Source organism: Schistocerca nitens, chromosome 2 (genome assembly GCF_023898315.1).
Source record: "Schistocerca nitens isolate TAMUIC-IGC-003100 chromosome 2, iqSchNite1.1, whole genome shotgun sequence".
Lineage (NCBI taxonomy): Eukaryota > Metazoa > Arthropoda > Insecta > Orthoptera > Acrididae > Schistocerca > Schistocerca nitens.
The window spans coordinates 831568989-831596306 of NC_064615.1; the positions used below are offsets into that span (position 1 = coordinate 831568989).

At 41.6% G+C, this 27318-nt stretch overlaps 1 protein-coding gene across 3 annotated transcripts in view; it reads left to right on the plus strand.

The window, feature by feature from the left end:
- Positions 1-7638: 7638 nt before the first annotated feature.
- The window catches only part of LOC126237097 (cytochrome P450 6k1-like), a 140439-nt gene continuing 120759 nt past the window's right edge, over positions 7639-27318 (plus strand). For 2 of the 3 annotated variants that reach the window (XM_049946901.1, XM_049946905.1), the window contains exon 1: positions 18125-18195. In XM_049946901.1, the coding sequence (XP_049802858.1) occupies positions 18171-18195 (25 nt within the window). In that variant the 5' untranslated portion in view covers positions 18125-18170. Of the gene's footprint in view, positions 7770-18124; positions 18196-27318 lie in introns of those variants that run through there. The other variant, XM_049946904.1, reaches the window with a different exon arrangement.

Consider the following 27318-nt stretch of genomic DNA (forward strand, 5'->3'; position numbering starts at 1 on the left):
TAAACAATACAAAACAAAAATCATCAGTTTGCAATATCATTAGACAAATCAGTAAAAAATAACAATGGTGATATGGTATAAAGGGTCTCATAGTAAGCAAATCCATCTTTTTATCAGGAGATGATCAGGTAATACTGCTCTACTGAAAACTGTGTATGAATGAAAATGTCAGTAGTTTTGCCTTTCTTTAGGATGTTTACACTTTCCCACATTCAGTGTCACTGAATGTTCTTTTGATGTGATTATTCCAGTTGAGGAGATTTTAATATGTGCAGGAGAACTGATGTATAGTGGCAGCCTGGAAGTCAATAAAGCCCTTATCCTCCATTCTGGGGGTGTTGAATTGTAAAGAAGGGTGTACTGAAGTAATTATTTCTTGTAAATCATGAGGTACATAACACAACTACTTTCTTGAGCTTTTCTATTGAGGCAAAGTTCTGTCACAAGAGAGGAAACTGTGGCCTAAAACCAGATACTTATGATCTGCACTATCAAATGCACCATGAGACACTATGAACATGTGCATGTACAAATAAGTACATGGTTTTTTGTCCACAGTAATTATCACTGCAAACCACAGGTTTCATTTTGTTACCACTTACACTAGCAGTATTTTTAGTGCAACTCAGGATACGGAAGAGACATGATGCTATGTTGTTAGGTCCACAAGGTCCTTCATCTTCACACCACAGCATGAACACAGAAGTTGTAACACGAAAGCTGGCATAAGTATAACATATTCAAGTGTCTAAGAGTTGGAACAAACAATACTTGTTGCTGACTGACTGCTAGTGTACAAGTGTTATTTCCAGGCATAGTTGGAGAAGTTACAGCATTCTCCATGTTTGTCATTGCACTTTCTGCCTTCCTATGGTGCAACTCTAGTGCTTTCTGAGCTTTTCTGTTGTCTGGTGAATGTCCTTTCACCTCAAGGTGCAACAGGTAACATTTCTTACAAGTATCTGACCTTGAGCTTCCTAACAATGGCTTTGGAAAGTATTTAAAAATATGCTCCTACATTGCATTTTTTTTAACTTTAGTTTCTGCAAAACTGAATTTAACTGCTTTGTAAACGCAATTAATATTAAGACCAAAGCTGTGGTATTCTTTAGAAGCATTACTTCTACTATAATGATTCTTCTCTCCTGATACAGACATTATACAATGCTTTATGGGTATAATATTGTTCTCAGTATACTTGGGGTTGTATGAATAACAGTCATGGCACAAAACTTGACCCATCTTCAGTTTGTTGGTTAATATTACAGTTCTCCTAACTGAAATACAAAATATGTCCATGAATGTTTTACAGCAGGATCTGAAATGGCCACTCGTTCCAGCAGAAACCAAATATATCTCACTTCATTGATGATGGCTGTCCTCAGGTTCATTACATTTACCATTGAGTCAGCTGGAGACTGGTAGTATTTTTATTAAACCCATTAGAAATATGCCTTCAGTAGTTTCATTTTGCTTATAGAAGATGTGAAATAAATTTTTTCTTCTTCTTTGATTTCATAAGGGCTAGCATGACAGGCTACATCTGTAGCTCAACTGAAATGCAGTAGGGTATGGCTTTACTTTAGTATCAAAATAGTTAAAAACAGTTTCTTATTACACTAAATACATCACCATTATACATGTTTCACTATAATAAATACTTTAATACATACGTTCTACATTTTTTCCTGGTCACATTAGAGTCAAACATATGTTGGTTGTTGAGAAAGTGAGGTCCAAACAGCTGCAAAATGGAAACCACTGTGCATATCAAAAATGTTTTATTTGCAACAGTTAGCTACACCTTCCAACTACTCTTCTACATAATTGGCAATCTGACTTAGACAGTTGTTGTAGCATTGTATCATCTTTCCAAGACCCTCACCACAGAAGACAGCCACCTGTGATGTCCACCAATTCTCTACACTGATCTACATCTCGTTGTCTGTGCCAGAATGTTGTCTTCATAGTCAGCTGTTCATGTGAGCAGAGATGAAACTCAGGAGGAGCCAACTACAGGCTGTATTGTGGATGATCAAACAGTTCCCATCAAAAACCCTGCAAGAGCAACCTCATTCCCCTTGCAGAGTGTAGCCAAGAATTGTCATGAAGAAGGAAATACATGACAGTTATGTAATGTGGGTTGCATGACATCAGGCAAAATTTCTCACCAGGCTCTCATACTTGATAGGAGATGCTATTTTCTAGGCATCTTTATGTGCTCACTGTGTTGATGAGCATACTAGAGACACTGCTCAACACATGCAAAGCTTTATAGGATTTTCACTATGGTTTCCAATTCATGCTTGATTGGACATTACTTCCTGAACAGCCCTCATATTTGATAAGAATGGAACCATACAGCATACAAATAAAATGCATACCTGTTTTTTTTTCCCCGAATTTCGCTGGTACTGTTTTCCTAGAACACATAATATATTCTGGCCCTTAAACTCACGTATGATGCTGTCCAACTTTCACAAGTAAGGAATGTTTTAACGCATTATGCATTTTCCACAGTGGAAACATGACCACAACACAAAAAAACCATATGGCAACTCTTATATTCATGCATTAAACTGATGTAATTCAATGTTGATTGTCAGGCACAATTAGACTGAAGAATACACAGTATTTGTTGGTCACTGTTGCGGTTCATTACTTTCATCATATGATAAAGCATTTTTAGTACATATAATATACTTGCATGGATGTAGCACATTTAGAGTCAATAAAATCAATTTTGAAAGACATAGTATTTAGCTTGTTTAGAAAATTAGATCTTCAGATGTCGTAAGTTAGTAGAGTAATAATGAAGATGAATTAGGGAATGATGAAGATGCAAGTAGGGAAGAGAGTCATGCTATTTGTCATTTAACTTTAACTGGAAATAAATCTGAAGTTCAGGATGATAGTGTTTCTAGGGAGAGAATTAATGAGGGTTTGTTACACAAAGAACACACTATGGTAGACAGTAATGAAGTATGGTATCCTGTAGTTATGGCTAATATTCCAGATAAACCCGTGAAGTTTTTGCTGGACAGTGACAGTGAATTAAATGGCACTTCCTAGGTACTGTCTGAGCCAGTTTAAAATAAAGAAGGAGTAGTGATCAAACACATGTCAGAAGATAGACTGTAAGAGCCACTGGAAAAATATTAAAAAGTATTAAGCAAGAGGTGTTATTGACTGTTGTATTGGCAGCACAGCGCTTACAATGTAATTTTTTGGGGATACTTGACCTCAGCATGGATGTTATTATGGGTACAGTGTTTTTGTGTAAATAGAACATAAATATTGATTTGGCCAATGGAAAATTAAGCTTTGTTTGTAACAAAAATTTATATGAAATTTCTTTTTTTGAAGAAATATGTACAGAAGTATATGGTGAGAAGTGTTTACCCACTGAAAGTGACCCAGAGGAGTCTGAAGAATATAAATTAGTATAAGAGAGGAAGAAGAAAATTGAAAATATTGAAGGTATAAAAGCCAGTCAAATAAGAATCTAGAGAGTGTGCTGATACAGAATAGCAGAGTATATTCAGACAAACATGGCTTAGTGAAGCATTATGGGTGTAAGTTAAAATTTAAAAAATATGAACAATTTTTCAGGACACATTTTGTTATCCCATTTTCTAAGAAAGAAGCTGTGATGAAAGAAATTTACAAAATGCTTGCATGTGGTATTATTGAATGATCAAACAACAGATACAATAATTAATAGCTGGTTGTTAAGAAGAAAGAATTTAGATGTTAGAGTTGTTCTAGATGCTAGGAAGTTAAATGAAATAGTTTTGACAGAAAATGACAGCACATCTAATAAAGATGAAATTTTACAAAAATTCCATAAAACTAGATTTTTAACTTCTTTCGATGTAAGTTACCAGTATTGGAACATTAGTTTGCCAAAAGAATCTAGGTGCTCTGTGATAATACTTAGTAACAAAAATTTTATTAGAAAAGATCACACTGAAAATTTGTAAGAAGAAGCATATATTTGTTAGAGAAATATAATTGTGACTTGTATAACAGACACAGTATACTCACTAAAAACGTCAGAGAGTCATTACTGGAAAAGAAAAAGTGAATTTTTATGGTTTTTTGTACCCTTGCTGAGATGGTCTCTTCTCTTGTTCTGATGACAGGGATGTAGCTGTACAAACCTCTTGATTTGTATGAGAAAATGGTATTGTATTTTGTATAGTATACATGCAATATACAGTACAAAACATAAAAATGTTTGTCAGTTAGTTAATCACTGAATATTTCAATTCAAGCCAGTTCTGAACCAATATGACTTAGCAACATTAATACCCAGTTTGCTGCTATGATGGCTAACATGGGAACAACTATTGAAAAGAGCTAATAGCCTTTACAAGGATCACAAGAAACTGAAAGGTAAAAAGTCTAACTTTGAAAAATTTACAGATAATGGACTCAGTGGGTTTGTCAACAAACTAATGTACAAAGCTTCTCAAGATAGGCGACTCATAGTATTGTGTAAAAATAACATTTCAATTAATAATACATCATTTTCTTTTATATACAAACTTTTTCCTGGTAAGGTCACCCAAAACCCTTTTATTATTTTATTAACTTGTTGCAAGTGGCAACCTTACAGGGCCTGTGCCTTTTACAATAGTCACATACTTATATGTGTTTCTAAGAGACTGACTATTCATATAATAATGGATATAAATTTTATTTCTGGTTACATGCTAAAAAGAGAAAGATAATAAAAGAAATAAGGAGAAATAAGTATATAAAGGGAAAAACAGGGGAAACAATTGTAATATAATACAAAGAATAAGCAATATTTGAAAAGGCAAATTAAAAAGATGCAGTCAGTCAAGGTAAGACAAAGGCTTGGTATTTATTTGCATATAGTCAGTCAGATGATGTGCAATTAGATTCAACAGCAAGAATAGGCCAATGTAGTTTTTCTAGTAGCACCTTTCAGTAGTACGAGGGGTAGTTGGAAAATAAGTTTCCCCTGTTGACTGTGGTCAGAGTTGCGTGTGAAAGGAAAAAAAAAGAGAATGAGACATTAAAGATAAGACATATCTTTATTTTTCTACATAATTTCCAAGTACATTGAGACATTTGTTATACCGCTTTATAAGCTTAAAAAAGCCTTCCAGGAAAAAATCAAGGCGTTGCATGTGGAAGAAGCATTGAATGGCTTGTTTGACATCAGCATTGCTGCCAAAGCGCCTTCCACTGAGAGTCTTCTTCAAAGCAGGAAACAGATGGAAGTTTCTTTGTACAAGATCCAGACTGTAAGGTGGATGGTGTAGGCACCCCCAACCAAGAGTTGCAATATGGTTTTGCGCTGCCGTCGCCATGTGTGTTCTCGCATTGTCATTCAACAGCGATCACCTCTTTCAATTTTGACAGAGTGGCACAGTGCCACACAGCATTGATGGTTGCATCCTCCAGAAAGTCCAGCAGCAAAACTCCTTTGGTGTCGCAGAAAATGGTGAGTAGCACTTTATATGCAAATGGAGTGCTTTTGAACTTCTTTTGGACAAGTGATGACGGATGTTTCCACTCCATGGATGCGGCTTTCGATTCAGGCGCGTAATGGTGGACCACGTTTCATCCCCTGTCACAATCCGAAACAGGAGGTCATTGCCAGATTCATGGTAACGCACAAGCTGTATCAGGCTGAATGCGATGCGTTGTTCTACGTGTGTCGGAGTCAGTTGACAGGGCAGTCAGTTGACGGATTTATGGACAGCCCTGTAGGATTCACAGTGTCAGTTCCTTCAGACATTAGTGGAGTCCATGCGATATCATGTTGCGCCACTTTTGTGTGCTCGCGGGGGTCCTATACGATATTAGGCAGGAGTACCAATTTCTTTGGCTCTACAGTGCAGATATACATGCATATGCTTCAAATACACTGAGGTGACAGAAGTCATGGGACGTGCTTACATATGACAGTAGTATCGCGTACACAAGGTATAAAGGGCAGTGCACTGGCGGAGCCGTCATTTATGCACAGGTGATTCATGTGAAAAGATTCCTGACGTGATTATGCCGCACGACGCGGATTAACAGACTTCGAAAGCTGAGTGGTAGTTGGGGCTGCAAGCATGGAACATTCCGTTTCATAAATCGTTAGGGAATTCAATTTTCCGAGATCCACTGTGTCAAGACTGTTCCGAGAATACCAAAATTTAGGAATTACCTCTCACCATGGACAATGCTGTGGCCGACGGCCTCCACTTAACGACCGAAAGCAGGTCGTTTGCGAGGAGATGTCAGAGGCCAGCAGACAAGCAACACTGTGTGAAATAACCGCAGAAATCAATATGGGGGACATACGACGAATATGTCTTTTAAGACAGTGCGGCGAAATTTGGCGTTAATGATCTGTGGCAGCACACGACCGACGCGAGTACCTTTGTTGATGGCACAACATCTCCTGCACGGCCTCTCTTGTGCTCGTGACCATGTCGGTTGGACCCTAGATGACTGCACAACCGTGGCCTGATCAAATGAATCCCGATATCAGTTGGTAAGAACTCATGGTAGGGTTTGAGAGTGGTGCAAACCACACGAAGTAGTAAATCCAGGCTGTCAACAAGGCGTTGAAGAAGCTTTTGGTGGCTCCATAATGGTATGGACTGTGTTTACATGGAATGACTGGGACACTTGGTCTAATTGAACCAATCACTGACTGGATATGATTACGTTCAGCTACTCGGAGACCATTTTCAGCCATTCATGGACTTCATGTTCCCAAACAAAGATGGAATGTTCACCACGCCACAATTTTCACAGTTACCCTGAAGAACATAGTGGACAAACCGAGCGAATGATTTGGCCACCCAGATCGCCCGACATGAATCCCATCAAATATGTTTAGTACAGAATCTAGAGGGCAATTTGTGCACAAAATCCTGCACCAGCAATACTTTGGCTTTTATGGACGTCTGTAGAGGCAGCATGGTTCAGTATTTCTGCAGGGGACTTCCAGCTATTTGTTGAGTCCATGCCACGTCGAGTTGCTGCACTACGCCGGATGGAAGGAGGTCCGAAACGATAACTAGGATACATCCCATGACTTTTGTCACCTCAGTGTGTAGCTCTTTAAGAATTGTTTCCTTGTAGTCGAGGAGACACTGTTGGACGTAAGCGCTGCTCTTTACTGGGTAAGTGATTCTTTTGGCTGAACTATTCTAACTTTAACATCATTGTTATCGAGAGGAACTACAAGGTATACAGTGGTTTTAGTGAGCTTGGAAAGCCACAGCAGTGACACTTATACAGTGCCACATGAAACTGGAATCAGTCTGTAAATTGTTTATTTGGTTGTACTGTATTTTTAATTTAAATTAAATGGTGTTGCTTGTAAGAGACCTTCTCAGATTGTACATAAAAAAAGCAGTGAAGGTAATCTGCGTCAACGAACAATCGGCGGAGCGGAGCGAGGAGCCATTCTCTGTTCCATTTTAAGAGGAATTCTTACATAGTCATAGTTACAATCCATCTTCAACCCTACCTGTTAATCAGCAAGCGTTATCACGCGCCTACTGATGCTCCCACGCCCTGTCGTAAAGGCGGACTCTCAGTATGGCACATCAGTCGCACCGCTTATGAGATAAGGTGCGTGTTTTACATGCTGCTACACGATGACACAGCTCGGCCGCATTTCTCTCTTCCGTATACACATTGTGACGCCTACTAAGAAGTTTCAAAGCCCCCGACGGAAGCAGTCGGTTTGAAACAACTCGTAGGGCGCATAAGGAGCAATAGTCCAGGTAGGACTACAGCCTATTTTTATCCATTTTTTTTTTCAGAACTATTGAAAGCTATGTTGTGGAAGAGGTTACCTACGGTTAATTTTTGCCGACGGTATAGCTCTTTTGGGGCCTTTAGGTTTCCTCTGTTTCTTTGGTTCTATGCATACACCAGTGTCTTCAGCTGAGGGTCGTAACATAAACGTTTGTTGCAGCATTCTATTTGGCGGTAGCCTATGGGAATTCTAGACTTTGCACTTGTGTTCAGATTCTGGTAGAAGTAGGAATTCTGGTCGCCAACGTACGGACTGAAGGCATAGTTCCTCCGAACCAGGCTTTGGGCCGAGGTTGTTACTTAACGTATACACTCCTCCACACTTTTTCGGTCACCCTTATTTATTTATTGTATTATTACGTTTTCTAATGAATATTTTCAGACACTTAATAAACTTTGAGTCCAATTATTTCAGAACATCGTAGAAATGTTCGTAATTATTATGTGCCTTGGTTTGTTGAACAAGAGCCATATTTCCGTATTCGGGATAGTTTTCTTGGAGGCATTGTCCTCGTAGGAGGTAAAACTGTTTCCCAAACTTAAGCCTACCTTCAGTGTATCAACATCGTTACGCCTTTTGCTCTCCAGGCAATGAATTGCAGGCTTCTGACTTAATCGGAATTCATAAATCTCTATGTATACGTAAAAAAGCAATGTCCTGATTGACTGACAGATTGACTCATCATGCCCAGCCCAAACCCCTGAGGATAGAAAGTTGAAATTTGGAGAAAGAGTGGATCTTGTACAGCAGGCGTCGTTTAAGACAGAATTTTTCGAAATTCGAACCCTAAGGGGATGAAATAGGGGATGAAGGGCTTTTTCGAAAAAGGGCGCTGTTAAGGCAATTTTGAAGCTATACCTACGAAAATTGGTATCTGGGTTCTCAGTCAGACATAAAGAAATATGTGTTTCAACATTTGCCGGCCGTTGTGGCCATGCGGTTCTAGGCGCTTCAGTGTGGAACCGCGTGACCGCTGCGGTCGCAGGTTCGAATCCTGCCTCGGGCATGGATGTGTGTGACGTCCTTAGGTTAGTTAGGTTTAAGTAGTTCTAATTTCTAGGGGCTGATGACCACAGATGTTAAGTCCCATAGTGCTCAGAGCCATTTGAACCATCTTTTTTTCAACATTTTTGGAAATTTAATTCTATGGGCATGAAATAGTGGGTGAAAGTTTTTTAAAAAATATATCGTTATTAAAGAACTACGTAAGTATTTTTAAAGCTACATCTATGAGCATTGGTATTTGGCTTCACGGTTACAAATATAAAAACACGTGTTCCAGTGTTTTTAGAAATTGAACCCCTCAGGGGGTGAAATAGGCGGTGAGATTTTTCATGAAAATATTTTATTATGAAAGCATTTTTAAAACTAAATCTATGAAAGTTGAAATATTGCTTCTCAGTTAGAAATAAGAAATACGTATTTCACTATTTTTTTGAAATTCAACCCCTAATGAGGTGAAAAAGGTGGTGAAACGTTTTACGAAAATATTTAATTGCGAATGCGTTTTTAAAGCTAAATCTTTGAAAATTGGAATTTGGCTTCCTGCTTATGAAAAAAGACGTGTTTCCCTCTTTTTGAAATTCAATCCTCCCTCCTCCCCCCCGCCCCCCAAAGGTGGTGAAATACGTGCAGACTGACTCGCAGACTCATCATCGACTAGTCCTAACTGCTATGGATAGAAACTTGAAGTTCGGAGATGATGTTGATCTTGTACTGTAGGCATCGCTTAAGAAGGCATAGCCGAAATTACACTCCTAAACAGGTGAAATAGGATGATGAAAGGCTTTTTGAAAGTATGTCGCCATTACGGGAATTTTGAAGCTAGAACTATGAAAATAAAAAAAATACGTGTTTCAGCATTTTTGGAAATTCTACCACTAAGGGGGTAAAATAGTGGAAGAAAGTTTTTCCGAAAATAAGTGATTGACAATGAACTACTAAAGGATTTTTAAGGCTACATCTATGACAATTGATATTTGACTTCTCGGTTAGATATAAAACAAAAAAATTCGTATTCCAGTGTTTCTGGGAATTCAGCCCTAAGGAAGTGCAATAGGAGATGAAAATTTTTAAGAAAGCATTTCATTACATTAAAAAAATTTTAAAGCTAAATTTATGAAATCTGGTATTTCACTTCTCGGTTACATATATAGAAATATTTGTTATGGTACGACAGCTGCAATGGAAATATCTCCACAAGAACCCAAAAGGGTTAACAAAAACTTTGGCCTCCAGCTACCAGAATCGCTTTTTGGTCAGAAGTACATTCGGAAAAAGTTATGCTTATATAGCCTTAATTAGCATGAAAATCTTAGCTGTTGCAATTTGTGAACAACATAAAAATTCGATTAAATAAAAACATAAAACATCTCTGCAGGCCATACTATCAACGAGAGCGACGCAGCAGGCGCTAAGCCAGTACATACATAAAAGGCTGACTGATTAACTGACTCAACAACGCCCAGCCAAAACCGCTAAGGATAGAAACTTGAAATGTGGCGATGGTGTTGATGTTCTACTGTAAGCGTCACTTAAGAAGGGGTTTTTCGAAATTCCACCCCTAAGAGTTTGAAACACTGGACGAAAGGTTTTTCGAAAACATGTTGCTATTAAGGCAATTTTGTAGCTAGACCTACAAAAACTGATATTTGGTTTCTCGGCCAGAAATAACGAAAAACTTGTTTCTGCATTTTTACAAATTTAACCCGTATGAGAGTAAAATATTGGGTAAAAGTTTTTAAAAATAAATCGTTATTAATTAACTACTTAAGTATTTTTAAAGGTACATGTATTAAAACTGGTATTTGGCTTCTGGGTTAGAAATTTTAAATAAAATACTTGTTTCAGTGGTCTTGGAAACTCAGCCTCCTAAGGGAGTGAAATAGGGGATGAAAAGTTTTATGAAATTATTTAATTATGAAAGCATTTTCAAAGCTAAATCTATGAAATATAAGTATTTGGCTTCTGTGTTAAAAATTTAAAAAATGCGTGTTTCATTGTTTTTAAAAATTCAATCCCTAAGGGAGTGAAATAGGAGATGAAAATTTTTAAGAAAATATTTCGTTATATTAAAAACCTTTTAGAGCTAAATCTATGAAAACTGGTATTTCACTTCTCGGTTCGATACAAAGAAATATATGTTAGGGGTTGAAATTTTCTATGGAAATACCACCACAAGGTGCCAAAAGGCGTGATTATCGGACTCCAACTACCAGATTCACTTTTTTATCAGAAGTACGTTCGGAAAAGACCATGTTTCTATGGCCTTAATCAGCGTGAAAAGTTTAGAAGGTGTTGCAATTTGTGAACATAAAAATTCGATAAAAGAAATAGCACTGTTAGGCCATACAGTCTACGCGAGCGAAGCAGCAGGTGCTAAGATAGTAGATATTTGGACTCTTACTCCAAATTAGTCTACTTGTCTTCTTGTACCAGATGGTGTGTCTCCGATCACCTACAAAGCCGCATGCTTATGTCGTTAAGACGAGCAAAAATCCTGTTCCCAGTAGTTTCCGGCATAATTCCGACATTCAGTGGAAATTTCCATGTGCTTCTTTCCTTTTCCTCACTAATCGATGCTTGTATTCGAGCTAAATGCCCATGACATCCTTCTGACTTCCACATATTTCTCATTGTTCCCAGTGATATCATTAGAACTCTTTCGAATAATGCAGTAGCTACGTTTGGGTCTCTGAGTGCAGAATGAGCTCCCCCTTTTCTGTTGTCATCTTCTTCATTTTCCTCTTCATTTACGATCTTCTACATGCAATCACGTAAACTGTCCAGAGCTCTCAACCTTCACCTGTTGATTAATGTAGTAGAAATATGACTTCCCTCCGCGGTTCCCTTTTTCATCTCCACATTGTGTGTGTGAGTACATCTGTCTGTCAAGAACTCAAGGAAGGAGAAACACGTAACATGGTCGTCTTGAATTGTGTATTCACCACTGAAAGTACAAAGTCTGAATTTTTGTTGAGCCAGATAATTAACCATTTCAGTTACAACTCAAGCGGTTTATCAAATGGTTCAAATGGCTCTAAGCACTATGGAACTTAACATCTGAGGTCATCAGTCCCCTAGACTTAGAACTACTTAAACCTAACTAACCTAAGGACATCACACACATCCATGCCCGAGGCAGGATTCGAACCTGCGACCTTAGCAGCGGCGCGGTTCGGGACTGAAGCGCCTTGAACCACTCGGCGTCAGCGGCCTGCAGCGGTTAATCATCTGACAACCATTAAGCTCAGTTGTAGATGTCCTTCTAACCAAATCTTATTCGTATTTTAGCTTTATTAAACACACGCTAATGTTAATCGCCTATATTCAGCAAATTTCGTGGAGACGACTTTTCTGAGCTAATACTTCTGCCATGTCTGAACAGAGACTCTTACGGACGATCTTTGTGCGAAATGATACGACCACGTAATCGAGAAAATATTATCCACTAAGTCCTTTGTGAAAAGTCTGAAACGTCTCAGTTTCTCGTACCGCTGATTTCGATGTCGTTAGTGAAGGGAACTAGCTTTGTTGGAGAATTCTTGTACACGGTATAGGCCAAGGTCTTTACAAAAGAACTGCCTCACTGTCCACTTAAATGGTTTGGAAAAATCAATGAAAATCTAGATCAGGACTACTGAATTCTCCTTCTTCCGATAGGGTCCAGGACCTTAACTACTGGATCTGCTCGCATTTTGGAGACGCCTGCTCGCTGCAGAATGCACTGTGAAAGCTGTCGGTTGCTCGAACCCTTTTATGAGTGGTGTCTTTCCCATAGAATTTGCGTTTTTAGGTATGACTTTTTTCCGTACTGGAGGACCAGACCTCTATTGTAACAGTAGTCATGAAATCTAGCTGAGTCCTAGCCTCCAAGTTCGTTTCAAATTAACCGTATGTGACACATCTGAAAAGCCACCACCCATCGACACAGGTGTAAGAAGCCACATCCTACACGTCCATGCCACAACACACTGCATTGTTTATGACGGAAAACACGAAGCAGTATGTTACTCACTTGAGACAAACAAGGCAGAAGACATGGATATCAATGCTTCAAAGTATCTAAACTCATCGGCTGAACTACCAACCAAACGATGACTCGAGGGAATGTTAGAATCAGTGAGACTGCAGATATACCATCAGAATTTCGGGAAAATGTCATCCAGACAATCCGGAAGATAGCAGGCGCATGCATTGAAGTTGCTGACAAGAATAATATAAAGAAGAATGGGAGATATCACTGAGAATCTGTTAGATGACGATCAGTTTGGCTTCGGGAAATGTAAAGACACCAGAGTGGTACTTCTGATGTTGCGTTTGACAATGTAAGCAAGACTTTAGAAAAGTCTAAATGTTCATAGGATTTATGTACCTAAAAAACGCGCTCGACAACACAAAATGTTTGAAATTCTCAGGAAAATAGATGTAAAGTAGGCTATAGCAAAATGAGTAATATACAACATGCACAAGAAAAAGAACGACGGCGGAGGGGGGCGGGGGAGGGGGGCATAAGAATAGAGGAAAAGAGAGAAGTACTCGGATTAAAAAGAATTTAAGGCTTGAATGTAGTGTTTCTCCGCTACTGTGCAACCTGTACATAGAAGAAGCGATTACAGAAATAAAATAAAGGTTCAGGGTAAGATTAAAACCCAAGGTGAAGCGATATTAATAATACGATTGTCTGATGACATTGCTGCGCTTGATGAAAGTGAGGAAGAATTAAGGAGCTGCTGGCTTGCATAATCTAATGAGCACGAGTTGACAAAAACCATGGGATAGCGCTATGTACACATACAGATGGCGGTAGTATCGCGTACACAAGGTATAAAACAGCAGTGCATTGGTGGAGCTGCCATTTGTAGTCAGGCTACTCACGTAAAAAGGCTTCTGGCGTGATTATGGCCACGCGACGGGTATTAACAGAATTTGAACGCGAAGTGGTAATTCGAGCCAGACGTATGGGGCATTCAATTTTGAAAATTGTTGGGAAATTCAATGTTCTGACATCCACAGTGCCAAGAGCGTGCCGAGAATACCACATTTCAGGCATTATCTCTTACCACGGACAACGTGGTGGCTGACGGCCTTCACTAAACGACCTAGAACTGCGGCGTTTGCCTAGAGCTGTCAGTGCTAACACATAAGCAAAATGTATTGTAAGATGGCAAGAACTATGCCCCCTACATGAAGTCATTAAAGGTCACCTAACTCACGTTGAGCGAACAGTAGGGCTGAACAAAAATGACTGACAAGACACAATACATCTTGTAGAGGGTGTAGTATGGACGTATTGGAATAATTAATGTCGGGTGATGGTTTTAAAGTAATTCACACGACATGAAAACTTTGTGGAAACGCGTCGATTTACTGGAGGCTAGTTCATCCCAGGGAAGTGTTCAAGAGTTGACAAAGGCCGGCTGGGAGCGGCGAAGGGAAGCGACAATAGGCAGCTTAGGGCGGCTCACGCTCTGAGAAAGCGGTAACGGGGCGCGGCCTCCAGCTGCCTTAAGATGAGTGACAGTGAGGGGGTGGTTGACCCCATGCTGGTGTACCGGGAAGCAGAGGGAGAACTTGTGTGCCTGTTGATAAATGTCCGTCATCCCATTTTCAGTGAAACATGCGAGAAAGCCGCGCAAAGCTACGGTGGAGCGGTCAACAGAGGCCAAAATATGCGTGTTCGCGACCATAGCAACTTCACGCTGAATTCACGGTCCGCAGAGCCTGAAGTAAATAAGGTGAAGAGCGACAAAATGAAATACGCCGACCTCCGATGGGAACGTAGGACCGAGGAATTTGAAGTACTCTCCAGGGAGTCAGAATTCCGGAAAAATTGGTGTTTTGTGCAGACGCTAACCTTCATGGGTGGCCTGGGAGGAGTTAAACAGCAGAAGTTGAGAGGAAGGGTAATTTTGTGGGAAATTGTTCACTTCCCAGAGCAGGCACTGGTCGGCGCTGGGAAGCGACGCATAATTAACGCGACTTGCGCTGCAATTGGCGTAAGTGATTTTGCTGGAGGGGAAACCGAGGCGAAGAGCGGACTGGGAGAAGTCCCCGTAGAGGTCTTCCGTTCCCAGCTTGCCTAGAGTGCGGACGTGGCGTTCTTTACTCAGCTTGCCTGAGAAAGAGTAAGCATCTCTGCAGTTTAGGACTTAGGAAATGGAACGATTGAGCTAGGAGATAGGAAGTTTTGGTTCAGCTATGTACTGAGCAAGAGAGCTTGGAGTGAATAGACGAGCGCAGCCTTGCAGCACCACGAGGTCGGCCGTCGTCCGCACAATGACGCCGCTCCGCCACGCTGTATTCGGTGATATTGCGCCCGCTACGGCCACTGATTAATTTGTTGGATCACGTCGGCAAAGTTTCAAATGGTTCAAATGGCTCTGAGCACTATGGGACTTAACATCTATGGTCATCAGTCCCCTAGAACTTAGAACTACTTAAACCTAACTAACCTAAGGACAGCACACAACACCCAGCCATCACGAGGCAGAGAAAATCCCTGACCCCGCCGGGAATCGAACCCGGGAACCCGGGCGTGGGAAGCGAGAACGCTACCGCACGACCACGAGATGCGGGCGGCAAAGTTTCCACGAGGGTTTCATGGGCCGTGTATAGTAGAATTCTTCTCGCACTTCGCATTACGCCTGGGTCAGTCGATAGGAATTACTTTTGAGTTATCGCGTTTTACTCCACGCAAACGCAATTTATTACCACTGCCTGGTAGCAGAGTCATGTAATGTGATGATTGAAGGTCGTGAGTTAAAATAAATTTGTGCTAATCGACTACATGTGTTTTCAATCAAGTAGTTGAAATCCCAAGTCATTTTCTTAATTCATTGTATGTTCAACATTTGCATCTGGTGTTCAATAGCTGAATATAACATCAATGTGCACCCATTTTTAATTAAAAGTGATCAATTCTGAATCAATTAATGTCAACACTGCCACCGCAGTTCAATCAGGAGTCACAGGGTCTTATTCCTTTCTTTGCGTTATCCGATATTGCGGCAGTTTTGTACTCTCTGTTGATCTGTTAGTCATTAACTGGGGTGAACACACGCCAAAACAAGATAAGTGACGGGTGGGGTGTTACAGTATCTGTTACGACATTGCGGCGAAATTTGGCGTTAATGGGCTAGGGCAGCAGACAACCGACCCGAGTGCCTTTACTAACAGCACGACATCGCCTGCAGCGCCTCTCCAGGGCCGTTCGGTTGGACCCTAGACGACTGGAAAACCGTGACCTGGTCATATGAGCTCCGATTTCAGTTGATAAGAGCTGATGATAAGGTTCGAGTGTGGCGCAGACCCCACGAAGCCATGACCCAAGTTGTCAAGAAGGCAACTATGGAATCTGGTGGTAGCTCCGTAACGGTGTGAGCTGTGTTTACGTGGGATGGTGTGGGTCCTCTGCTCCAACTGAACTGATCGTAGACTGGAAATGGTTAAATTCGGCTGCTTGGTGACCATTTGCTGCCATTCATGGACTTTGTTCAAAAACAACAACGGAATTTTTAACGAGATGGCTGATGGCTCTGAGCACTATGGGACTTAACTTCTGTGGTCATCAGTCCCCTAGAACTTAGAACTACTTAAACCTAACTAACCTAAGGACATCACACACATCCATGCCTGAGGCAGGATTCGAACCTGCGACCGTAGCAGTCCCGCGGTTCCGGACTGCGCGCCTAGAACCGCTAGACCACCGCGGCTTTTAACGAGTATGCGCCCTGTCACATGGTCACAATTATTTGCAACTGGTTTGTAGAAAATTCTAGACAGTTCGACCGAATGATTTGGCCACCCATCGAATATTTATGGGACACAATCGAGAGGTCATTTCAAGCGCAACTCCTGCACCGGCAACACTTCCGCAGTTATGGACGGCTACAGAGGCAACATGGCTCAATATTTCTGCAGGGGACTTCATGCGACTTGTTGAGTCCATGCCACCTCTAGTTGCTGTATTACGCTGGGAAAAAAGTAGGTCCGACATGATATTGGGAGGTATCCAGCGTCTTCTGTCACCTTAGCGTATATAGTGAGTGCAAACCAAAGAAAGACGAAAAGTGACGGCGTGTGTCGGAAATGAGAGCAGCGATAAACTTAACATGAAAATTGGGAACTTTCTAATAGAAGAAACGAAGGAATTCTATCACTTTGGAAGCAAAATAACAAATGGTTGACGAAGCAAGGAGGATATAGGAGGCCGGCAGTGACAAGAAATGAGGCCATTCCTCGATAAAATATCTGCTTGTATCAGCCGTTGGTCGCAAACTGACGAATAAACTTCTGTGTGTACGTCTTAAGTACAGCATTGTATGGAACTGATCGTGGGCTGAAGGAAAACTGGAAGAAAAGAAAATCGAAGTGTCTGGCATGTGGTGTTACAGAAGAATACTACAAATTAAATGTGTTCTCCACGGCTGCACGGACAAATCTCCTCCCTGCCAGCGAATCCTCCTGTCATCAAGGAATGTAGATCTTATGGTGATCTCTAAGAAGATCGAAACAGGTTATCTAAAAAATAAAAATTAACAGCTTAAATGTGATCACGACTGCTTATCAGATAAGTTATGATATTAATAGATCGCTGTTTTTCCTGGAACAATGTTGCAAAAAACTTACGATTATCTTCATTCAAAGATTAAAAAAGCCTGTTAGCTGCCTCAGATAGAGCAATGCTCACGTAAGCAGGCTTATATTCATAGAGAAATGTTATTCTGACATAAATATCAGTTTGCTCGTGTAGTTATTAAGCTATCATTGGAGATAAACAGTAGCTGTTTAATACAACGGAAAAAACAGCATTAAAAAAAAGTTATATTCCTTTTATGTTGTGCTGAGAAGGCACAAGTGGTTTTTAGCACTCTACTGATACTTTATTCTTAATATAGTTTCTAACAGCTGCTTCTCTTTGTTAATACATGACTTGAGTTGTTCGGCATGCAAGGAGGGTCTTCTTCAGGTTAAGATCTATGGAGCACGATCAAACAATGAATGATTGATTGCAGCGGAACTTTCGCTCAGATAAAGTCGTTGATTAAATTTAGAAACTTGCAAAAATAGAGATTACGGTTAACACCAGAGTGAATAGGATTAAAGGAGGCATTTGCTGTCACATACACCATGTGTGTTTCGGCCTATAGTGATTCCTCATCAAGATGGCAGCACTGACCAAGTTAATCCTTAAGATTCCATAGCAGAGTTGTTTCTTTGCTCTCGTTTCGAGAACACGTACAGTGCACTCGACTGTATGTACTTGCTGTGACATTTCCCGCTCAAGGGCGTAGCATTCACGCGAGACGGAACGGGAAAAGCCGTCAGAACGGCAGTAGTGCCACGATCACCATTTCGTAGCGTGATGGCGACGTCGATGTCCAGCAATGGTACGTTTACGGCTTCAGATACTATTCAGCAACACCAAACATATGTGAAGAGAGAGTTATAGTTATTTCATTCCATGGAGAGCTCCTTAGAACCTCTATGTTGCGACTTCTACATTGCAACAACATCTGGCATAGCGTAGCACCTTGAGCCTAAGGTAATTGAACTGCCAGACTGATATTTGTACAATATATAATACACTGTTCACCTAGTACAGTGGCCATCAAATGATTAGTCAAAAGAGCCAATACCCACAGTACAACGATTGAAATATCTTTCGAGAGACAAATTTTTTGAACTAAAACTATATAGATAAGTACATTTTTATTAACTTAATTATGGTATTCCTAAGCTAACATTGCTAAATATATCCTCTTTTTGAGATACTGTCGTTGAGATCGTCCTTTTTCAACTCTCCCATCCACATTCGCCTTGCATACTTGTTTCGTCTATCTCTTTTCGTTCATCTTCTCTGTATGTCCAAACCATCTCAATATACTTTTCTCGACACTAGACAATACACCTTCTTTCACTCCATAATGCTCCCTAAAAATAACTTCATAAACCTTACTTGTACTTTAACTTAGATTTAAACTTCAGGTACGTCGTATAGAATTTGATATCATACTTAATAATAACAGTCAAAAATCCTTAAGATCCTTAATTTCTGGAATGGATGAAGTGTCTGCATACATGATTAAGTTTCCCAGAGCTCTCCGGGCGCGAATCCTACTCGCATCTTGCTATGTTGTACTTCATTATCTTCATTTATTGATGGAATTAAAATGTGAAGTATGTGTAAAATTAAATCATGACACTGACTGACAAAAACTAATGTGAACAATGTCCTCAAATCTCGGAAAGTTTAGGTAAGTCAGGTTTGTATTTTGTAGTTTTTTATTTTAGGTGCCATTCCAAGTTATCATCAATAAAACTTCTCAATTTACTCTTGATAAGGTTAATTTTTTAAATTGAGACCTCACATGACTATATAAACGGAAATACAGAGAGAACAGCAAATCTAGTTTTTTCAACCGATTTTGAATTTGGAACACCATTCCTGGTGTTAAAAATCAACATACGTTCGCTTCAGAGCGCTCGCCTGAAGATAATGAAGTACAACATAGCCAGATGCGGGTAGTATTCGCGCCCGGAGGGCTCCGTAAAACTACATCATGTATGTAGACACTTCATCCATTCCAGAAATCGAGAATCTCAATGATTTTTGTCTGTTATCGACACTGATACTGACAAGCGGTGGCAGTGAATACAAGACTTTTGAGACTATTTTAGTGTAACGTTTGAGGTCGGATAGTGAATGAAAAAAGAAATATTTTGTTCGTCTGATATAATTACGAATTAACGATTTTTCTTATTCTTTTCCTACGCTTGTATTTCTTCTTGCCAAATTTCTTGATTCTGCGTCAAGTGGATGTACCCTGTGGGTTTTAATGAGTGAGTTTCCGATATTCAAAGTATGTGACGTAAATGGACGTATCTTTTGACTGCATTGACTTAGAAACTTAGCGTATTTGCGCTACCAAAGAGCTACAGCCCTCAGTATGTGACATAAATTTCTACCTCATACGGCTACCCGTTCCTGAGAAAAAGGGGTCTTCACATATGGACAGTCTGTTAAAAAAATCACAATTTTTTTCGTGTGATATAATTACAAATTCTGAATTCTCGGATTTTTTACTTTACTTTTACAGTGAAACCCTGCTTGTTTCATGATTCTAAACCAACGGGAAGTACCCTGTAGGATTTAATGAGTGAGTTTGCAAGTATCAAAATACGTTACATAAGTGTCCATATCTTTTGACAGCATTGACTTAGAAGCAAACGTTTATTACACCGTCAAGGGACTTTAGACCTTAGTATGTGGCATAAATTTCAATCTGATGTGTCTATCCGTTCCTGAGCAAAAGACACTTTAAAGGATGGAGGGCGGAAGGACAGAGAGACAATCTCATAACAAATGAGAAAAAAGTTTTCATATGATATAACTACATATTAATAACTTTCGGATTTTTTCCTTTGGTATGAAAGCTTGCTTCTTGACAAATTTCGCGATTCTAGGTCAACAGGAAATATCCTATAAGCTTTGATAAATGAGTTTGACAGTATCAAAATTTGAGACACAAATTGCTGTATCTTTTGATTGCATCGACTTAGAAGCTTCTCTATTTTACATCGCCAAAGGACAGTAAATCTTAATATGTAACATAAATTTCAATCCGCAGCTCGTGGTCGTGCGGCAGCGTTCTCGCTTCCCACGCCCGGGTTCCCGGGTTCGATTCCCGGCGGGGTCAGGGATTTTCTCTGCCTCGTGATGACTGAGTGTTGTGTGATGTCCTTAGGTTAGTTAGTTTTAAGTAGTTCTAAGTTCTAGGGGACTGATGACCATAGCTGTTAAGTCCCATAGTGCTCAGAGCCATTTGAACTATTTTGAACCATAAATTTCAGCTTGATACGTTCACCCGTTCTGGAGCGAAAGGGTTTTGAAGAGTTGGACAAATAGACAGACGGACAACAAAGTTGTCCCATAAGGTTTCCGTTTTGCCAACTGAGGGACGGAACCCTAAAAATAAGAAAATTAGACACATCTACAAGTAATTTATTTATTATTACACAAGCTTATATTTTTCTGTCACTATCATCGTCTGATTCACTTGTTCCAGACTCAGAGTTGTAATTAAATCGCTTTCGAAGCGTGGTTTTTATCACACTTTACGAGAAACAGTTCCACACTGTTCAGCGGAAGAGATATCCCTTGCAATGCTTCGTTTTATATGAACTTCAGCACTTTAAAAATTACCTCACGCACCTGACCTTCGAGGCAGTATCCACCAGATTATTTGAAGATGTTGTCACAAGCAGCAAAAGTGATGTGGGTGGCAGTGAGTGCACGAGATCGTCTTGGTATCCCAGTCCGGTGACTTTAAAAGCCCGCCCAAAGTCACAGATTTCGATGATAGCCGCTAGAGGCACTGCTATAATCTGCGGGCGTCGCTGTCGCCACTACAGCGCTGTCTACAGAAACACGCTCACGCTGACGGCCAATCAGCGCCCGCGGCTTCCCTTTAAAGCGAGCACTGCAGCCGCTCAGTCACCCGAACTTTCACCGTCGCGTCGGAGCGTGGTATGGAGCTTCAAATCACACCGCCACACCTTCAAAGTGTACTCCGTTGGTGTCTTTGGAAGGGAATCACCGTCGAATGGAACAGTTTTAACATCCACAAACACAATAAAACCGTGAGCAACCGGTGAAGCTGTACTTCAACCTCCCACAAAAGGAAAAAAAAAGAGGGAGAGAGAGAGAGCTCAGTCAGTCAGTCGCGATTTCACTGTGTGTTTTGATCACGCTGCACATCGTTGTTTTGTTTCTGATTCCGCCTTTAAGTTACTTATCTTGGCGTACTCGGTGGACTTGTTTTTCCACGGTGTCGTCACCATTGTTTATCTTCTGTTGTCTGTCTATTTGCATTCAGCGATTCGCTATCGACGCCCGTTGGCCACTTGTTTCTGGTCTTGCGATTATAGTCTGACTCCCGAGAGAGAATGGCGGTTTCAACTACACACCCCTTCTAACGCCAGTTTTTCAAAATAGACACAGCCAGGCCGAAAACCGACTTCTGAGCTTGGGTCACGAAGTTTTAGTCGCACTGTCCTTGCGCGCCCGCACTTGGTATTTTGCAAAAGAGTCACACCCACGGGTTCAAAGAGCTCCATATGGCTCGTAAACTGCAGTTTCCTGACCAATCAGCAAGAATATTGTGACCATCCCTAATCCTGAAAAATATTACGTTTCCATCACCTATGAAATATATCGACGAGCCAAAGTATAATGACCACAGTGTAGCGGAGATTCTGCGTTACGCGGATTCGTTAAATCCTTAATAGGTTTCCGGAAGTATGTCTGTACACAGTTCATGCAATTCCCGTAAATTACGGGCTTGTCGTCTGTGGGCTCGGAGCAGGTGCCCATTAGAGCTCCACTGGGTACAGATCAGCAGAAAATGGCGTTCAAGATATCAGTATAAGTCCACTATCATGCTCTCAAACCAATCTAGCAAGATTGTGGTCTTATGACACGGACAATTATCCTGCTGAATGATGCCATCACATTAAACATGTGGTCCACAGTAATTAATATTCATGTAGTCCCCAGCCGTTATGGTTCCTTCGATTACCACTACAGGTCTCAAGGAAACCTAGTTGAATGTCCCCACCCCCCGACCCTCGGCCATAGCATAATACTACACCCACCAGCCTGCGTCTGTAATGTGGTAGGTGATTAGAACAGCTGTTCTCCTCGATGATGCCGTACCATGATTCATTCAATCAGGATCAACTTTCTATTGATCCACAGACCAATCTTGATGATCGCGTGCCCACACACATCATAGTCTACATTGTGGTTAGGTCAATGTGGAAGCATGGACATATGGTGTGTCTGCATTGGACTCCATATTAAACGATTAAGTCAGAAAAGCGTGCTCCGATACACTTGGGCCTGGGTCACCATTGTACTTTGTCCACAGATCTCCCCAGTCCTGCTTTACAGACCTCTACAATCCATGATGAGACATCGCATATATGCTGTTCTTTTCTGTAACAGTAATGTAAACTACTTATGAAAAAAAAAAAGTTCAGATGTGTGTGAATTCCTAAGGGACCATACTGCTGAGATCATCGGTCCCTAGACTTACACACTACTTAAACTAACTTATGCTAAGAACAACACACACACCCATGCCCAAGGGAGGACTCGAACCTCCGGCGAGAGGGAAACTGTTTTTCAGGATTGGTTGGAATCACTAATAAAGAAAAGGAATAAGACACGGTAATTACGAGGGGCGTTCAGTAAGAAATGTGACTATTTTTTTCTGAAAGCAGTTTGGTTTTATTCAGGAGTCCAAAACACCACAGTACTTCCCACTCTTTTGGCTACAAAACCCTATTTTTCAACATAATCTCCGTTCTATAAAAAAATGGTTCAAATGGCTCTGAGCACTATGGGACTTAACATCTGAGGTCATCAGTCCCCTAGAACTTAGAACTACTTAAACCTAACTAACCTAAGGACATCACACACATCCATGCCCGAGGCAGGATTCGAACCTGCGACCGTAGCTGCCTCGCGGTTCCGGACTGAAGCGCCTAGAAGCGCACGGCCACCGCGGCCGGCTCCGTTCTATACGACGGCCTTACGCCACCTTACTGGGAGGACCTGTATGCCTGCATGACACCACTCTGCTGGTCGACGTCGGAGCCATTGTCTTGCTGCATCAGTAAAATCTCCATCATCCAAGTACTGTTCCCTGCAGACTGCATCCTTCATTGGGCCAATCAGAGGAATTCGGAAGGTGCGAGATCCGGGCTGTAGGCTGGATGAGGAAGAACAGTCCAATGAGGTCTCGTGAGGTCCTCTTGGGTGTGCAGACTTGTGTGAGGCTTTGCGTTGTCATTGAGAAGGAGAAGTTCATTTGCATTTTTGTGTTGACGAACTCGTTGAAGTCGTTTCTTCAATTTGCTGAGGATAACACAATAGACATTAGAGTTGATCGTTGCGCCATGAGGGAGGCCATCAGACAGAATAACCGCTTCAGAGTCTCAGAAGACCGTTACCATGACTTTACTGGCTGAGGGTGTGGCTTTGAATTTCTTCTTCGAAGGGGAGGTGGTGTGCACCACTCCACGGATTACCGTTTTGTTTATAGTTCGAACTGACGAAGTCATGTTTTATCGCCTTTGACGATGTTCGGCAAAAAATTGATACATTAAGCCTTATAACGCACAAGCAATTCCACACAGATGGTTCTTCGTTGCGGTTTATGGTCTGTTAGACAGCGAGGAACCCAACGAGCACACACGAGTACCCCAACTGGTGGACGAATGTGTCAGTACTACCAACAGAGACGTAAATTTGAACAGTGAGGTGTTTAATTGTTATCACCTCGAATTAGTGTGTCCTCACATTCCAACAATGCAGGAGTCACAGATGTGTGCGGCCGACCGGCATGTGGGAGTAGGACAGGTTTGCACGACCTTGGTGCTGTGATGACAGACGCCTTGCCCAGCGACTCACCGCGCTTTTGTTCACTGAGAGGTCTCCGTAAACATTCTGGAAGTGCCTATGAGTATTTGCGATGCTCTGGTTTTCCGCCATCAGAAACTCAATGATAGCAATCTGCTTAGAACGCACTTCCGTTACAGACGCCATTTTGAAGCTTACGTATAATGCCGCCATCTATCGGAAAATCACGAAGCAATAGGGACTTAAGTGGGAATATTCCACGATGTTACGCAACAAATTCCGCCTTTTTTTCAACCGAAATTGTCCGTGAAAAATAAAATGCTGCATTGCTTATTGAACATCCCTCTTAGCTCCTTTGACGACACTGTAACATCAGTTTTATTAAATTCTACGATACGTGTCTACTTTTAGCGTATGATGGCCGAAGGACAAAGATTGCGCTGGAATGGAGTCCAAGAGACAGAGATAGACCACGAGGAAGACCTCCAGACTGATGGAACAAAGATCTTCAGACGATCGTTGCAATCAGCTTGCTGAATATCGCCAAATACTGTTCCTCACGGGAGCAGAGGTCACAGACTTACCTGCGCTCAGTACCTGGAGGGACCAGATCATTTAATGGCAGAAATGGCTGTTGTTGTTGTTGATTATGATGATATTTAAGAAGTAACAATGGAAAAGAGATCGTGAGATTGCTGTCTTTTGTAAAAACGGATTAAACTTGCTATTGAGAATTGTTAGAGAAAGAGGACCACTGTAATTGCCCCACACTTGAGATGGAGCATCTCGAAAATGGAGAAACTCGTCGGCTATTCGCGTGCCAGTCTTATGAGCATCTTTGGTAAGTTGTGTAGGACAGTGAAGCCATGAGTAGATGAGAAGTCCTTGCACGTCACAGAACGTAGAGATCGGAGGCTTTCTCGCTCTATAAGGTACGACAGGTGGCGATCTGTGGCTTATCTGTCTGCGGAATAAAATGTTAGTGTAGGCATAAGTGTTTTGGAACACTCCGTTCGTTGCACGTTGTTGAACGTGGGGCTCCGCAGCAGATGACCCCTCATGTTGATCCAACGACATCGTCGGTTACGACTGCAGTGAGCATGGGATAATCTAGATTGCACCATGAATCAATATGCAAACGTGTCGCTTGATAGGATGATTTACGTTTCTTGTTACACCAGGCACAGGATCGTGTCCGGATATGGCAAATGGCAGTTCAAAACATTGCTCCGCACTATACACAGAGTCTGGTGGAACCAATATTACGATACGAGGATTTTCAAGTGGGCCTCCATGTGAGCTGTGGTAGTAATCGGAGGCACCATGGCAGCTGTAAATTACATGTTGTTGCAGACTACCTACATCCCTTCATTATTTTTGTCTTCCCCTACAGCGACGGCGTCTTCTGGCATGATAAGTGTCCACATCACAATACTAGAACCGCAGGACAGTGATTTGAGGAACCTGATAGTGAACTCACGTTGATGTCTCCGAAATCAAATTTGTAACTGAAGGCATACGTGTGGGACGCCTGAAAACTCCATTGTGTATTTTATGGGAACTGCGTGAGCTGCGTGCAGGTACCTAGTGCCATATATGTCATAAAAGTACCAAGGGCTTGTCGAATACATACCATGCGCTGTTAAGCTGGTGTTTGTAACGTTTTGGCCCAGTTGTGTATGAAGTTTATTGTAAACTTCTCCAAACGATAGCGGTGGCCTAGAAATCCGCATCCAGGATCGTCATACAACAATATGATCCCCTGTTTTTAGCAATGCACTCACATCGAAACCGTAGGCTATTTCAGCTCCCTAGTTTCATTAATCCAACCAGTCGCCTGTATGCCTCAGAATCATGGGTGCACACGTCATTCGTGCCGGCATTAGCAACAAATCGCAGCTGACTGCATGGTACAAATGGTTCTGAGCACTATGGGACCCAACATCCGAGGTCATCATTCCCCCAGAACTTAGAACTACTTAAACCTAACTAACCTAAGGACATCACACACATCCATGCCCGAGGCAGGATTCGAACCTGCGACCGTAGCAACAGCGCGGTTCTGGACTGAAGAGCCTCGAACCGCCCGGAAACAGTGGCCGGCCCGACTGCATTCTTCCTGTGCACTAAGTAGCTGCCGGCAGATTCCACACCTCGGTTGAGACTCAACCTTATTTCCATTTGGTGCTTCATCACCTGCCTAACGTTCGCGCACCCAATGACAAGCAGACATATCATTCCTCTTGTCCGGACTTTTCAGTGAGATCAGCCCTAGCCCCAAGTAGACGAAGTGTCCCGTGTTGTCTCATTTTTATTCTCAGCGATGAGCAAGACCTCAGACCTGTTTTTGAGATATAGGGGGACAGCCATGAGGCACTATCCACCTTCGTCTTTCCCCAAAACTTAACGGTTATCCTGTGGTATGCCATTCACGCCCAGTCTAATGTGAACTAATCTGCTCGAGTGTGCCATAAGTTGCTGTTACGGCAGGAATCCTAGGCAATGCTAGAGCTTTTGCTGCAGGTGGCTCCGCAGTATCGAAGCCCTGGGCAGCAATCTGAAGCTTGTCGATATGGCCAGCAGAGTTTCCAGCTGGTTCCAGGCGGTCGCCAAGTACCCCTGCAACTGAATCCTACACTACCGGCCATTAAAATTGCTACACCAAGAAGAAATTCAGATGATAAACGGGTATTAGACAAATATATTATACTAGAACTGACATTTATTACATTTTCACGCAGTTTGGGTGTATAGATCCTGAGAAATCAGTACCCAGAACAACCACCTCTGGCCGTAATAACGGCCTTGATACGCCTGGGCATTGAGTGAAACAGAGCTTGGATGGCGTGTACAGGTACAGCTGCCCATGCAGCTTCAACACGATACCACAGTTCATCATGAGTAGTGACTGGCGTATTGTGACGAGCCAGTTGCTCGGCCACCATTGACCAGACGTTTTCAACTGGTGAGAGATCTGGAGAATGTGCTGGCCAGGGTAGAAGTCGAACATTTTCTGTATCCAGAAAGGCCCGTACAGGACCCGCAACATGCGGTCGTGCATTATCCTGCTGAAATGTAGGGTTTC